General features: G+C 49.2%; 4 protein-coding genes across 4 annotated transcripts; all 4 read right to left on the reverse strand.

Annotated features, from left to right (window-relative positions):
- Positions 1-77: 77 nt before the first annotated feature.
- CI109_104922 (uncharacterized protein) lies at positions 78-2,244 on the reverse strand (the record flags this gene model as incomplete). The annotated part of the gene is made up of 11 exons (XM_032007415.1): positions 78-114; positions 200-321; positions 395-457; positions 509-549; positions 607-720; positions 789-856; positions 931-987; positions 1,064-1,141; positions 1,223-1,360; positions 1,594-1,724; positions 2,005-2,244. 11 exons carry the CDS (start codon positions 2,242-2,244, stop codon positions 78-80), a joined length of 1,089 nt encoding a protein of 362 aa, XP_031858321.1.
- Positions 2,245-2,611: 367 nt separating this feature from the next.
- On the reverse strand, positions 2,612-5,233 carry CI109_104923 (uncharacterized protein; the record flags this gene model as incomplete). The annotated part of the gene is made up of 16 exons (XM_065967579.1): positions 2,612-2,693; positions 2,754-2,790; positions 2,847-2,957; positions 3,014-3,039; positions 3,094-3,205; positions 3,264-3,322; positions 3,372-3,427; positions 3,478-3,585; positions 3,641-3,969; positions 4,022-4,089; positions 4,147-4,239; positions 4,294-4,365; positions 4,456-4,623; positions 4,961-4,982; positions 5,051-5,068; positions 5,200-5,233. 16 exons carry the CDS (start codon positions 5,231-5,233, stop codon positions 2,612-2,614), a joined length of 1,395 nt encoding a protein of 464 aa, XP_065823651.1.
- Positions 5,234-6,458: 1,225 nt separating this feature from the next.
- Positions 6,459-8,223, reverse strand: CI109_104924 (uncharacterized protein; the record flags this gene model as incomplete). Its single annotated transcript, XM_032007413.2, has 6 exons — positions 6,459-6,570; positions 6,648-6,828; positions 7,068-7,337; positions 7,502-7,684; positions 7,865-7,969; positions 8,100-8,223. 6 exons carry the CDS (start codon positions 8,221-8,223, stop codon positions 6,459-6,461), a joined length of 975 nt encoding a protein of 324 aa, XP_031858319.2.
- Positions 8,224-8,800: 577 nt separating this feature from the next.
- Positions 8,801-12,409, reverse strand: CI109_104925 (ATP-dependent protease La; the record flags this gene model as incomplete). The annotated part of the gene is made up of 14 exons (XM_032007412.1): positions 8,801-8,969; positions 9,050-9,109; positions 9,176-9,318; positions 9,375-9,449; positions 9,505-9,646; positions 9,723-9,928; positions 10,004-10,259; positions 10,353-10,437; positions 10,497-10,588; positions 10,651-10,752; positions 10,819-11,085; positions 11,152-11,918; positions 11,991-12,061; positions 12,172-12,409. 14 exons carry the CDS (start codon positions 12,407-12,409, stop codon positions 8,801-8,803), a joined length of 2,673 nt encoding a protein of 890 aa, XP_031858318.1.
- Between the last annotated feature and the right edge of the window lie 3,933 nt (positions 12,410-16,342).

Raw genomic sequence — 16,342 nt, forward strand, 5'->3', positions numbered from 1 at the left:
GTCTTGGTCGGGTGTTAAGCGAGACATAAAGTGTATTGAATGATCGATCTATCCGAGACACGCAAGCCGTCTATGACTCAGCTCGAGGACATGAGCGCAATCAAGCCCAGCTCTCTGTCAGTTCAGGAACCATCAGCATATGCCTTCGTATCAGGATGTCTACAGTGAAGACGCATCAGTTGAAACGCTGAAGACTCACCTTCTGACCTGATCACCAACCAGCATCTCCCCATATTCCTCTTGTGGTCCAAATCGCGTTTCAGCTTGTCGCCGCAGAGTTGGAATTGGTGAAAGCAAGAAATCAGGTGTGAGATGCCAGAACTAGTGTCCAGTCAGACCGTCAGCCAACGTGCACACTGGTATAGTGCTTGATGGATTATCGCAGTTTACGCACAAATGTTGACGATATTCTGATAGAGGGACGATCGGGGAATTCCACCTTCCTCTTCTCGATGGTCTATCGACTCATCAGCATCCCTGTGAGCCACAAGGAATCGCCCACACTTACATCTAATGTCGCTTGAGTGCACACTACTTCGTGATACCCAGCTAATCGTTGTGCATCAGCGTTGAGACACGAGCTGGGCACAGCAATGTGAGACACACCTTTTACCAATCCACCTGTCAACCATTCTATTTGTTTGCCCGCTTGCACGAGCAGACAACCGGGCGGTATTCGAACTTGTATCTTCTTTCCAGAGTTCCTAGCCCAGATGTGTACTGTAAAGACGATGAGCAGATCAGCATGCCACAACCAGGCAGGATACAGAAATGGTCGTCCGACTCACGACCCGGATAGCGTGATTGACCATGGATAGTCAGAAAGTTCAGATCGGTATGAAATCCGGCGAATATCCTACGACCTCACTGCGCTCAGTGCTACCCCTCGCCGAGATGGATCTCGTATCCCGTACACGACATATGACGCACGTATTTAGTTTTCCATACTTGTTCAGATCCGTAGCTGTCGGCGCGAGGAGATGTGACCTGGTTCCGAGCGACTTTATCAGCTCTTTTCGCTCTGCCGATATCCGACATAGGATGATAGCTGTGTAGTGCTCACCCAAATCGTCCCGCATCCAACAGGGTGTTCTCTTCCAAGCCCAGACCGACCGCCACCATCCTCGTTACACCTTCCACCCTGCAGCGATCGATAGTCAGCCCATAATCACAAGAGCAGATGGGCGGTAAAACACCATCTCTCCGTGCAAAGTCGACTCACGTTTGCTTCATGAACCCACCCCACTCGTTCACGCCCTTCTCCCAAGTATTTTCAAATCGCTTTGGAGTGACGTTGGGCGCTTCCAGGACTGGGAAACAGGATTTGTAAGGCGGTACTTCGGACATGCGATGGAAGAATCTGTCCTCGGCGAGAGCGTCAGCACACATCAGCTTCGAGCTAATAGCACGACGCTACGTCACGGAAATAGCGCATGACTAAGTGTCTGACGCTACGTAACGTAGGGAGTCTCAGACACTGATGCGAGACCCGTTCATGTCGTGATGCCATACTCAGCGTCCGCGCATGACCGCCGCTCAACTGAACGAGCCAAAGGCCTGTTCCAAAGACCAAAGATAGAACGAAGCACTCACCGACACTTCGGATCCGCCCCGTGTGCATAAACGTCGACCGGTCTTTCGCTCGGTTCTAACGAATCGATAATGGCTTTACATCCTTCGTCGGAGGCGCATTTCGGTTTCTCAGTATTTTCAAGTGTCACGCCCTGCGGGATGAGTCAAGTCGAGTCGAGCGATAGCGAGACGAGTTGAGACGAAACGAGATGAGACGAGCCGAGAGACGGGACGAGACCAGATGGGAAGAGACGAGGCAAGGAGGTGTCAGCTCTCCTTCCTCGTGATTTACACTCTCTCACTATCTCCTTCGGAAGCCTCACAGGCTCCTCTCTTGGTCAGACTGCTTTCAACATCCGCCCCATCTCCTTTCAGATAACCTATTCCTTCATACTCCGCACAAAACAAAGATCATGCACCCAAAATACTTACAACTTGAAATCCGACCTCTGGTCTCTCATCAACCCTCAACGCCTCCTCCTCCTGAGCGAAATAGTCCTCGAACAGATCCAAAAACCTATCATTCGCTTCTTTCGGTGCTCTCGAATCACGGACGATCAACGCTCCTGTTCTGACAAGACTTTCAGCACCTAAGAGGGCTTGTTCTTTCCCCGCTTCGGATGTAGGAGAGAGGAGGAACTCGTCCAGAGATACGATGGTGATTTCGGACATCGATTCTATATTATTTCAGAGGTGAGAGACACTTTATGTACGATGAAGCACAAATGATATTTGATGTAATGTTGAATGGAGGTGGACAGGAACACACGCGGCTTAATTGTTATCTTTTGATTTTGCGTTCGCTTTCACGCGCGTCACTTCATGTTCGCACCGCACCGCACACGCAACTGCCAATCGCATATGGTTCAATTCATGATGCCAAATCTATCTCCAAAAAAGGTAATCAAAACGCAGGCGCGGGGCATAGTGCAAAGGGGGGATGTGTGGAAGAGAATATCAGGAATGTATATGGTATAGATAATGCTTGTAGGACGGGATATGTAGATTTTGAAAGCATTTATTTGCAAGGCGAACCTTTCTAGATTCGGTCACCGGAACCGATGGTGATGACCTGGAAACCGATGTCGGTGAGCTTCTTTCGGTCAAGGATGAGTCGACCGCTATAAAGTAAGGTATGCTCATCAGCACACGTCCCAAACGTCAAAACAAGGATTACTTACTCGAAGACGAAAGCGGGTCGGGGACAGTTGGCGTAGACTAAGACGCGACCGAGTCAGCAACATCGTTCTGATAACGTCCCTAACTGTACTCACTCTTCTCCCAGTCAAGAGTCTTGAACTCGTCCCACTCGGTACAGACGACAATGGCCTCGGCACCGGCACAAGCCTCCTCGACAGTCTTGTTGATGGTGATGTGGGGCTTGACTATGAGGTTGTCAGTGTCAAATTCTCTTTCATGGGGAGAGATAAAGTAAACATACTGGGCTCAGCGGGGATGTCTCCGTAGCTGTACGATTTGTCAGCTTTATGGACCACGTCGGACTGACTGATTACCACTCACTCGGTCAAGTCGAGCCACATCTGAGACTCGGTGACTTGAGGGTCGTAGATGGAGATACGAGCCTTCTCGGACAAGAAGTGGTTGGTGATGGTGATAGCGGGTGATTCTCGAGCTGGAAATTGGGAGACAGCGTCAATACTGGTCTGTTGATTTGTACGTGAGCCACTCACTGTCACCAGTGTCCTTCTTGAAGGCCCAACCAAGGACAGCAATCTTCTTGCCGGTGATGCTGCGAGGACGTCAGTAAGAGCTCATTTGCCCCATATAACCTTACTCACGTGTTGAAGAGAGTGTCGACGACCTTTCGAGCGAATCGGCTCTTCTGGTACTCGTTCTGCAGAGTAGTCAGTATTGATCAACTCTCCCGGAGGCAAAAACACTTACCAACTCAACAACGCTTCGCCAGTACTTGGCGACCTCGGGAAGGTGAAGGGACTCGGACAAGTAGACCAAGTTGAGGATATCCTTCTGGAAACAAGAACCACCGAAACCCTACGAGCATAAAGTCAGCTGGATGTGTTCAACTGTTTCAGCTGACTATACTCACAACAGAGGCCTTGAGGAACTTGGAACCCATTCGGGTGTCCTTACCGACGGCGTAGGCGACCTCGTCGATGTTGGCACCGGTAGCCTCACAGATGGCAGAAAGGGCGTTGACGGAGGAGATTCTTTGGGCCAACATGGCGTTGGCGGCAAGCTTGGAAAGCTCGGAAGACCAAAGACCGACGGTGAGGATTTGGTCTCGGGGAACCCAGTTGGAGTAGACGTTGGAAAGAGCTCGACAAGCGTCAAGACCCTCCTCGGTTTGGAGAGAACCGATGAGGACTCTGTCGGGAGCGAACAAGTCGGCAATAGCGGTACCCTCAGCAAGGAACTCTGCGGGAGGCGTCAGCACAAGACCACAAGTCTTTGGACACGAGCCACTCACCAGGGTTGGAAAGAATGTCGAATCTGCATCCGGGCTTGGAGTTGGCCTCGAGGATAGTTCGCATAGCGCTGATCAGGGGCGGGTTAGCTTGTTGTGCGAACAAATACACGATGCAAATAGCTCACTCAGCGGTCCTGCAGGGAACGGTGGACTTCTCAACAACGATCTTGGAGGAAGTAGCAACCTCGGCGATTCGTCGAGTAGCGAGTTGAAGGAACCTGTGGGGCTCGTTAGTGAAGAGTCAAGCCCACTCAGATGAGGGAAGGGCTTACTTCAAATCGGCAGCGAAACCAGCTCCGATACCAGACTTCTTGGTGGGAGTGTTGACGGAGACGAAGATAAGGCTGTGCGTTGGGGTTATCGATCAGCAGGTGTTCTTACATTCCTCCCAAGACGCCGAGTGCGTCCGGGCACTTTAGTGATCGATTACTCACTCGGCATCGGCGATACCCTTGTCGACGTCGGTGCTGAAGAAGAGGTTCTTTCCCCTAGTAGCCTTGACGACATCCTCGAGTCCGGGCTCGTAGATAGGAAGCTCATCAGAGTTCCAAGCGTCGATTCGGGCCTGGTTAAGGTCGACGATGGTGACCTGGATGTGGGGACTGTGGAGGGGGTAGAGTCAGCCTTAGTTCTAACGTCACATCGGTAGCAATAGGATGAGAACACTACGAAGAGGTTGCAGTAGAGAAGAGGAACACGCAACACGTGTGGACACGTGTTTGCTATGGAAAGGGGGTTTGGAGAAGATCGAAGTTGTGCAAGAGGGGTACAAGCAAGGTGAGGGGGGTAGATGGAAGGATCGCGACGCGACAGTAGCTCGTCTGAGCTCGATAGGAGTGTTGACTCACCACTTCAATGCGCTATTGTTGTTAAGCAAGTTGAACACAACACGTCAGCTCGATCAGACCTGTCGTCTGAAAAAGATAAACGTTATCGTACATGACAGCACAAGTGGGACCACCTATTTGCAAAGAGATACTATCAGCGCGTGTTCTGCTGTGCTGTGAGCTGAGGAGAAGCTTGACTCACCGACATAACCAGCACCGACTACAAGTTGAGGGAAGAGCAAAGGATCGGTCAGCTGCTATCTCTTTTTTCTCCACTTCACGCGTAGAGATGAACACTTGTATTGAGGAGCGTGCTCCATAGGAGAAGTGAGGGAGACGATGATAACTCACTACAACAGATCTTCTTGACTTCGATAGGGGCCATCTTGTCGTTTCTTTCTCTATGAATCTATTCTATGAGAAGAAGATGTTTGAAGAAAGAGAAAGATATGATGTGATATCAACTAGATTGCACGACGTGAGCGTGAGGACGTGTCGGTGGGGTGTAGTGTGGGACCATACCATACACTTTCTCTCTCTCTCTCTCAGTCACTCTGCGGAATTTCAGGGTCTGCCATCCAGACGGGTTTTTAACTTTTCCAACTAGTCTCGTTTTTTGTTATAGGGTATTATGTTTGTCGACGCGCAGAAACCTCGTGGCAGCCTCACCTTGTTGTGTCAACTTATCTCAGGGTCAGGATGGCATAGCTCAGGGTAAACTGGTCCCGACTGCCCGATCGGATCTTTTCGCATCGAAGCAACAGCCAGAGCCACAGCCATTGTCCGGAATGAGTAAGATGACTCTAAGTTATCTACATACAAAGCCTGCTACGATGGGGAAATCGGTATATAACCTCAGACAGAATATCAAGCTAACGGGTAAGGAAAAGGAACGAAACAGCTCGTATATGTGTATATGTGTATATGTGTATATGTGTTCTGCAATCGGACAACGATGTCAACCCAGCATGATCGTGATAAACACGTTCATGTCGCACAGACCCGAACACTACGGGTGCTCGTGCTTGAATGGGACGAGCCCCGCCACGATACAACGAGTGGACAATGTACCTTGGTTCTAATGGGGAGAGGAGAATCCGCGTGTAATCTTGTTGACTTTGTTATCGGACGACTCGTTGTTCGGTCCACTTTTCGCATTCTACCAGTTGCGAGGTGACCCGAGCGGTGTGGCACGTTCCGTTCCTTACTCTTACACCTACACACGAAGATCGTCGTTGTCTCACATGGTCCAGTCGTGCACTGTTGGTTCTAAAATACAAGCACAGCACGTACCTTGTTCACTACTCTACGCGACTCTGGGAAGAGATACTGTATCAAGCGAAAGAGGTTCGATGACTGTGGCGGAATGTGACTTTATCATCGTCTTTGAGGTTATTACCGTTACCAAGTTACTGGCGAATAGGTCTGCGGCGAGTCGATCGGTCGTGAACACTGTACATACTGCTGTTTGACTCATTGTTGCTCCCACACATGACATGCATACAATATATACAACTGAGACATCCGTTTTTGCTGGTTTTTCGGTCACAGAACAACACAAATACAACTCGTTGACGTTCCGCACAGGGCTACTGTACACCCCCAGCGTCTCAAGCCTGGTTGAATACCGCCTTGAGCTCCTTACTCTGACTTGCCCATCCTTCGAAATCCCATTGATCGGGATAGACCTTCTTGCTCTCATCGATATCCCTCTTGAAAAAACTATATCATCTCATCAGCGTTCACTCACGTCCCACTCACACCTTCACCAGCCGGTTGGACAGCGAAGCTATACTCACCCGTCAACATAGGCATTGTAAGTCAACCACAACGGATCGCCGAGATTCTTCCTGTGTTTTTGAGAACTGAATGCCTCGCGGGTCATCCCGAGTGTTCGGACTTTCATCCCCATCGTCTTGGAGATGATTTCGGCCATATTGGTAGGGGTGATGTACTCCGAGCAGATTTGCATGTCTTTGCCTAGGCACAGGTTCGAGACAGATGTCAGCAGTGACTCGAAGAAAGCGGCCTTGAGTTTCTGGGAACCACCTTTCCAGCCGCAATATGAGTAAGTACCGAATCCGCGTCGATCTGCAATTCAAAGTTTGTTCTTCTTCATATCGAATACGACCCGTCCGAGATCTCGTCTCTCGCCAAAATACCACCACAGCCAATGTACTTCTAGAATGCCTCGTACTCCGCCCCGACTCGCGACTCACCTGCCCAAGACTTATGATCCAAGAACGCCTTCTTCACCCATTCTCCCAACTGTTCCACCGCAAAGCCCGCCACTTTCGTATCATCCGGCACTGGCAGACCCAATATCCATTCGTCCTTGTTCTTGGACTCCGGGTCGGGGTTGAGCATCCCGAATTTGAGCATGTCGGAGAAGTACGTGCATGTGTATATGTTTGTGTAGATCAGGTCGTGGTGGATCGCATTGGGTCGATCGACGTGGCCATTATAGATCTCTTTGATATATCGAGCGGCTACGACCAGAAATAATGAGTGAGTCAATTATGCGAATTGTAGAACGGAAGTCCAATGCAACTCCACATAATCACAACTGCCCCAAGGTACACACAGTACGAGGCAGAGGGGGACAGAGGGGGAGCGAAGTCAGACAAAAAGTGATACGATATGCTCTACTCACTCTCCGCTTTCGATTCGAAATGGGGCACTTTCCATTCCTCCTTTTCATACTCGTCCAGCGCTGAAAAGACAACATGTCCCACACCTGCAGCTTTACAAGCGTCAATGACAACTTTGGTCTGTCTGACTTCGGTAGCTTGTGCCGTGGGGGAATCTTGCCCGTTCGCAAAGTACGTTGAGAAGACTGCGGCGGGAGTGAGAGGTGTCAGCGACAGCCATGCTCGAGGAATATGTTCAGAGAGAGAGACTGTGACGAGCGACGCTTGATCACATTAGACGGCGGATGTGTCATGTTCAGCTGGGTGATGTGATCATTCCAAAGTGCGGTCCATGATAACATCCGGTTGGGAGAAGATCGACTCACAATCGGCATTCACGTATGCTCCGTCCATCCCTTCCAGATGAGGTTTGTAGCTCGCCGGATCATCCAAGTCCGCTCTGACCATTTTCACACCCTTCGCGGCGAGCGCTACACAACCCCACGCCCATTGAAAAATCAGTACAACTCTACGCATGATCCATACTAGCGTTCCGACCTTATGGACGGATCACACTACGACTACGGTACACGATTTCGAAAGCCGGGGGGCTAGACCCACCTTTTGCTCCTTTCCCATTAACGTCCCTCGTCACGCCCCACACTTCGAATGCACCATCTGTTACCAACTTTTCACAGACACTTCTGCCTTGATCACCTGTCGAAGTGAATACGATCACTTTCATCGTCTGTCCCGGTTGTCCTTGACGATTAACTCCTCCGAGCGTAGCGTCTTTCTTCTCCATAATCATCTTGCGAACGTTTTAGTTACCACTGCAGTAGTAGAAGTGGAAATTCAGAGCAAGGAGGATTGGGGACATCTGCCAGTCGGGCGGATCACATCTTGTATACACCATCCTTATATCTCTAGACTATTATGTCTGACGCACACACGCATGCGAGTCGGCTGGCTGGCTCGCTCGCTCGCAGTCAATTGTGATCACCTGTCGATCACACATTCCGCTTCGTCATCCCGCTTCTTTGCCTTCGTGCGTTCTCTTATCGCTTATCTCTGTGCCTGAACAAACAGATCTCGACGATCTGTTTTTTAACTTGCCGCACTTGTACTGGTACTCGTACTCTATGCATCCAGCCGAACCGAACGACATGCGTCAGCGTCACTTATCGGTCATTCGGGCATCATCATCATCAAGGTTCACGCACAAGAAGGACAGTAATACAACGGACACTACGATATGACAACAGAACGGATTCACTCTCTCCGACAACCCCGTTCGTGACAACTACGTCTCTCTCTCCGCGCTACAACCTCGCGTCAACTCTCACTTTCCCTTCTGACCAAATCTCCTTGCCCCAAACTTCCTCGATCGCTTCTTCGATACTGGCCACAAAGACGAACTGTATATCCTTCTTGACTTGTTCCGGAACGTCAGAATCTACCTCTTTCTTATTACCGGCTGGCATTATGATCCTACAGAATCACACGCAAATGTAATCAGTTTTGACGTCCCGGATATGGGTGATTCGCCAGGTACCCGCTAGATGACGTACTTTGTGATACCAGACCGATGTGCACCGAGTGTCTTCTCCTTCACACCGCCTATTCTCAATCTGTGCTCATTTTGATTCGTCAGCTCCATCCCGATTATCACCGGACATGCAGCTGATTCAACGCACACTTTGCCTCTCAACGACATCTCCCCAGTCACGGCCAGAGTATGAGGTACCGGTCTTCCGGTCAACAGGCTGACAAAAGCGAGGACGGTTCCGATACCAGCGCTAGGACCGTCTTTCTTTACTGCTCCTTCGGGCGTGTGATACTGTACGATGTTGCTCCGTCAGCTGATTCACCGGAAGTCGGCAGCGAGCAGCTTACATGGATATCATAGCCTTTCAGAGGATCTTGCGTGACAGAAGTGGTGATACCCAAGCTCAGCGAACGTGACTTGACCTGTAGACGAGGCTCATCAGAGTTGACGAAGTTGGGAAGTAGCATTAATACGCACCCATGTCAAGCAGAGCTCTATGCTTTCCCTGAACACTTCTCCTAGACGACCGGTAATGACAAGTCTTCCGTTTCCACCTGGAATCAACAGTGTCTCGAGGACCAGCACAGAGCCGTTCCCAGAACCATCGTACGTTAGACCGCTGCCACAATCAAGATAATCAGCTAGTGCACCCTACTATGTCTCATGAAGGCCATGAGCTCGAGCTTGCCACTCACTTCACCATACCAGGTCTCATCTCCCCATCTTTTGCCTCTGGCAGGAAATGCGATACGCCCAATATCCTTTCCACGTCGTCCGCATCGATACGGGGCTCATAATTTCTATCTTCTCCCTTAGTACCTAACTCGCGCCAAGCTGAGTACTCCACAGCTTTAGTCCTGCACACTTTCCCCAGTTCACGTTCCAGGGATCGAACTCCAGACTAAGTCATCATGATCAACATCAGCCATCCTTATCGCTCTCACGCGCGGTCCAAACTGCACACGACGCAGCTCACCTCCCACGTGTACTCCGTGATGACCTTCTCCAACACTCCGTCCTCGATATTGACAAGCTTCTCATTCAGTCCGCTCTCTTTGATCTGTTTCGGGAGGAGGAACCGTCTCGCAATGGCCAATTTCTCGGGAGTAATGTATCCTGAACATTCAATGATCTCGCATCGATCTCGAAGAGGCCATGACATCGTATCGAGGGAATTGGCTGTGGCGATGAACAGAACTTGAGAGAGGTCAATAGGGACGTCGCCTAAGTAGCTATATGGGATAACAGTGGACGTGTCAGCTATTCATGAGCTCGATGGATTTGCCAGCTGTGTCTGATCCCGCGGTGTAATGTGATGAGCTCACTGGTCGTGGAAGTTCCAATTCTGAGCAGGATCGAGCGCTTCTAACAGAGCAGCTGATGGATCTCCATGGAAGTTTGATGTGCCAACTACGAGCAAGTGGTGTCAGCTATCGCTCCTTAGGAAAGCCCAGGTTCTGGCAGCTCACCTTTATCAAGCTCATCCAGCAAAATGAGCGGGTTCGACACCCCAACCTTCCTCATTGCCTGAACGAGCAATCCCGGCAGAGCACCCACATATCTGCCACACACAATCGGTCAGCTTGTATATCCCTGAGGTGACGGATGTGGAAGCTAGCTTACGTCCTGCGATGTCCTCTGATCTCCGCTTCGTCCCTCACACCACCGAGGGAGATGCGATGGAACTTTCGGCCCAAAGAGCTTGCCAAAGACCGTGCGATGGATCTACACACCGTTGCCCCCGATCAGCACTCTCCTTCCAGAGTCGTGGTGAACCGGCAGCTGACTCACGTCTTCCCCACTCCCGGCGGTCCGACCAATAACAAGATCGGTCCTTTATCCCTATACACATCGTCCGGCGGACCATCCTCTTGCTCCTGTAGCGTCGGTAGTTGGGACGAGTCTTCGAGATCTCTCCTGTCTGAGGCGGGCACCAGTTCGAGAAGGTTATCTGCCACTTCAGCATCGAGTCGTTTGACCTTGGAATCTCCATTCGGTGCAGGAAGGACAAGTGCTTTCTTCTTCTCCTGTTCTTCCTGGAACAACTGTTTCTTCAACCTATTACCAAGAATGGTGCATCAGCTATGTTGCAAACCACAGGACCTGGAGCAGCTGGTACCTCACCTGTACACCGCTAGATACTCTACCACCCTCCTTTTGACCTTTTCCAGACCCTCATGTTCGTCGTCCAACATCTTTCTCGCCTGATCAAGATCGATCTCCATACCTTTATCGCTCACCCTCTTCCAGGGCAAAGCCAATATCCATTCGACATACGTCTTGGACACGCCATATTCTGCAGATTGGGGCGGGATCTTGTTCAGTCGTGCGAGTTCGCGGGTCAGGGACAGGTGAGCAGGTTGGGAAAGTTCGGGAAGACGAGCTTGGAAGAGCTTGTGGATCGGTTGCAAGTCTTCGGGTATGTTAGCCATGGAGTCGGACTTGTTGTTTGTTCTCGAAGTAGCTCGAGGATTATTACCAACGCCGAGAATGGTCGGTGATATGGGAGTGGCTTTGATGAGTCTCCTTTCCTTGTTGAGAGACGCCTCGTCTGGAGGAGGTATACCACGATTGAGCATGATTTCCACTAGGAAATCCTTGACTTTGGCACAACGTTCTTCTACGTCTGGTATGCCCAAGATCTCAACCTTATGTTCCCAGCTCACACCTAATACCGTCACCAGCAGATCGGCCAGCAACGTAGGAGGGATCGATGATAGTCTGGAATGGAGCTGAGATGGGAGTAGTCGTTCTGCGAAGGGGAGGAGATCGATCGGTTGTTGCATGGAGGGAAGGGGAGGGAGTGGGATGGAGTAGACTGACGATGGGAGGGGAATGTTGGGCAGGATGGAGAGTACAGGTGGGAGAGAATGGGGTAGTCGTATGCGAGTCTAGTCAAGCAGATAGTGATAAAAGCTCATTATCTTCTCCAACAGGCATTTCATCAAATGGGATCCGCTTACGAGGCCTTCAACGATGAGCAGATACACATCATCCTCATCCTTGCTCTTCTCCACACCTTTTATTCTCGCCGCTGTGCGATGCAGTGTCAGTTAGATCTTTTTGTTCATTTCAACATGAGACCACTGAGGACAAGTGTGATTCGCCGGACGAAGAGGGATTAGAGTACCGCAGGCAGCTCACCAGTTCCCCATCTTCCTACTCTCCTATCAATATCCAGAACAGGTACGACCCCCACCGTCCTGCCCTCCACGCCTCCCACCTTCTTTCTCTCCTTTTCAGAATTAGTCTGGACGCTCTCCAGTACCAAGGACAGCTGGGTTGAGGTGAGTGGGATCGACGCTCGGAGATGAGGGAAGAGTACTTGAGGTGGAGGGAGGGGGACGAGCGGGATCGATGAAGGGAGGAACGGAGTTGTCATCGTTTCTTGATCTTGTTTCGCGTTACGGAGATCGTTCCGGTTACCAAAGATGCGGGGAGCTACTGAGCAGACGATTCAAGTTGACGATGTCCGCGGAAGACTACACAAGAGAGATACGATGCGATAGTGAATAGGAGGAAGACAATCGGAAGTAGTGTACAAATAATCGAGATCGATGATAACGACATTTAGTTATCCATCCCGGCTATCAACCGTTGCCGAAAACACATTTAGCATTCACGTTCACCACTATTCTCATTTCAGCCCTAGAGATTTCAAGTGGAAATAGGTTATCTTTCTTGACCCTTGCCTTGCGTGATGACAACGGTGACTGTGATGGTGATGACATGGAAAACCAGGCTGCCAAGAAAGGATGCTGGGTTCAAGACCAACTGCAAGACTTTTTGAGTGGCACCCAATTATGTATACATAGCTGAGGATGACCAAGAACAGTTCTTGGATAAGGTGAGGTATACACAATTAAACAAGGAGCATTTTGGCTAATTGTGTTTTACTCACAGAGTGCTCATGAAGGTGATTGGCAAGAATCTTGCAGAAGCAACTTGTAGAAGGCCCTGTTATGAACAACGACTAACAAGACCAGCATCCTCGGGTATATATAGCCAGAATTGGGAGTACCAGCAAAATCCCTTTTATCGAGACCATGTAAAGTGATACAGTGTTTGGACAGGGTGATTGGCAACTGCTAGGCAGTATGTTATTTCAGGCCCCATAGAAGACTGGTAAAAGTAACTTGCCCATAGTCATTGACCATGCCAAATTCAACACAAGATTTCATTCTGATATTTACACTATGACCCATTCATGATCGATGATCCTATCAACATATCTATAGGTGCTATTGCCTACATCAGACATCCTCATTCTATCTCGCCTTTCTCACTGGAATCCCCTTTCCATTTGCTGCTCCCTTGGCGGTAAGTGTATGGCACATTATCGGTGTGTGGGATGACTCAGGGTGGCAGCACCCTAGTGAGCAGACTCCAGTGACACAGTGAAAGAGAGCTTCCCATGCATTGACACACGCAAGTCGCTTCCCTTTGGGTCTAAGTGACCCTTGATATCACATTCAAATGGTTGAGTGAGGTATTTTCCATTGTCTGACATTTTGAGAATGGTTAATTTTTTGTTGTTGGAAAAAATGGTGTTTTCATGTCTGAACAGTTGGATCATGTCATCTGTAGAACCATTTTTTAAGGGCGGCAACAAATGACGCTTTATCGACAACATTGTCATTATGAAACTGTTCCTGCTGTTCAGGAAGGATTGAGCTATATTGCGTTTTCGCTTGCCTTGGGCAGATTCAATGTCCAATTCAAGATGTGTTGTCCAAACAAATTGCTTCTCTTCCTTTTCTTCATCTGTAGTCCAGCGCCCGTCGGATGCTGAAACCTCACCATACTGAACATACACTGTCTTCTTATGAGAGATTGCATGGCATGACTTTCCTGATCCTGAATGTGGGTCCAGAGATAGAGTGGTGGTTCTTGCTGCTCGGATTGCATCTTTAAACAGCTCTGAAGCCTCATTGCAGAGATGTATCCCTTTTCCACTTGTTGCTCTATCCATGTGCCGATAAGGAAAGGAGGGTGTATCTGTGCTTTGGGAAGAACACTGTGGAGGCAAGTGACTGAGCTCCCCACGCATTGCAGGTAGGGTCAACTCTGGATCCCAATCTTGAATAGATCCAGGTGATGATGGATGTGCTGCTGGAAGATTGAACTTTGCATAGCCTGCAGGATCAGTTATGCCTTGAGGGCAGAAATGGGAAATAACGTCAGCAGATCCAACCCATTATCAATGGTTATGCTTACCTTGTCCCTGCCATCGGTTGAGATATGGAATTCGAGGCACTTGGTTAGGCAGCAGTAGAAGGGGCCCACTTGCATCTGACCTATTGTGACTGGAACTGGATGCACACTCTGCTTCATGTGTGTGGCTGTCAGGGCTGTTGGATTCCCAGTCTTCAGAGTGGTATGATTGTGATGACATGGCAAGTGTTCAGGAGACGGAGTTAGCAAAGAAAGTGTAGCTATGGATATGTCAGAATGATTGAGAAATGTTTGGTGAGGGAAGGTGAAAGACTTGATTCTTAAGGATAGCACTGAATATATCACTCACGCACACACTTGCATTCTTGCCACCTGAAAAGAAGACCAGATTTGACACAGTACCCTTTGCATTCTCTCAAAGGAGGTAAACCTGTCAAAAGCAGATAGGTCATATTAGGTGAGGGAGGGGAAACAAGCAAACTCTTATGTTGGTAGGAAGAAACACACACAGTTTGATATGTTACAACATGTTGCAAGGCATTGAAGATAAAACAAAGGGAAGTACCTCGTGGAAAGTACCATGATGTGATGTGACTTGAACATTAGGAGGCCTGATGTATAGACCACATGCACTGAAGCGATATGATGACCCACCTTTACAAGGTATAAAATCATGTAGCTTGATGATGTTGACCTAGCTTGAAGGCAAATGATGCACAATAATGCCAAGTGATGTAACATGAGATGATGAGACTTGTCAAAATGTTTCAAGGTGAGCCTCTTTTCAACCTCTGCTGTCGTGCTGTGGTGCTGCCGCTACCGCCCCTATATCCACTGACACTACCAACCAATCGTGCTGGGACCACTTAATACTGCTAGGAGTTTTGACTGGGTAGTTACTGGGCTCCACAATGTGGTCCTGAATAGCGATGTCACTAGTGACTGTGACATTGATGACAGGCAAACAGAGGCCAAGAAAAAAACGTGTACAGTTTGAAGCTGACTGTGTGACCGCTTGTGTGTGATATATATGACATAAGTGGGGAGGAGTTACAATCGACTTGGAAAGGGGTGGGCTATGTCGACAACAAATTCATAAGCCTTTTACCATTCAAGTTGTGCCCCTAGAGTCCTGTAGAAGTGAATGATGAGAGTTTTGCTCAAGCTCACTGGTGGAAGCCACTTATATGACCAGTAGAAGTAACTTGCCAATGAACCCCAACTGTGCCTAAGTGCATTATGCAAGCTATTACTCAGATATTTGGACCCCCCAATGTGCAATCCTCCTTATTCTGCTTCACGTCTTAACAGGTGCTACTTCCTACTGTTATTACTATTAGATGCCTCTCCTCTATTTCCCCTTTCTATTCTAACCTCTGCCTCACTTGCTGTTCCCTCAACAGCAAGATGACTGCCAGCATTCAATCTGTGGATTGATTCTAGGCAGCAACACTTTGGGTTTCAGGGTTGAGCGAGAGGGTGAAATGGACCATCCCCTGCATGCTCATGGACGTGTGTGCCTTTGACTTCCTTGGCAGGAAATGACCCCTGAACAGGCATGGGATTGAACCAGTTGAGTACACTGCATTGTTGGTTGCCCTGAGGACTGTTGCATATGAATGGACAGGAATGGTATGCTGTTTTCTGAAACAATCACACACACCCGGGGCAAATTTTGTGGCAGGCCTGCTACTTGACTGTTTGTCGACAATGATTCTACTAAGTTTGAAAGTGTCTTTGGTACTGCCATCATTCTTGTGCTTTTTAGGCTCTTGGGCACTTGCCTTTGCAGTCGCCATGTCCAATTCAATGTATGTTGTCCACTCAGTCTGTTTGCTCTCTTTGGCTTCATCACCAACCCAGTACCTGTCTCCAGGGGGCCCTGTCACTTTGCCACGCTGAAGAAGCACTGACATCTTGTAAGTAGTCTTGCTACACAGTTTTCCAGGTTCATAGGTGTTGTCCACATGTACATTATTGCTTCTTGCATCCATGAGTACTTTGTCAAACAGCAGAGTAGTGTTTGCACAAATACGTATTCCTTTTTCCTCAGTTACTGCAATGGCATTGACAGTCTCCTTCTCTCTAGAGCGCTGTGCAAAGGGCTGGCTGGAGGTCTGGCATGTGTCCTGTTCATATT

Source organism: Kwoniella shandongensis, chromosome 8, assembly GCF_008629635.2.
Source record: "Kwoniella shandongensis chromosome 8, complete sequence".
Classification (NCBI taxonomy): Eukaryota; Fungi; Basidiomycota; class Tremellomycetes; order Tremellales; family Cryptococcaceae; genus Kwoniella; species Kwoniella shandongensis.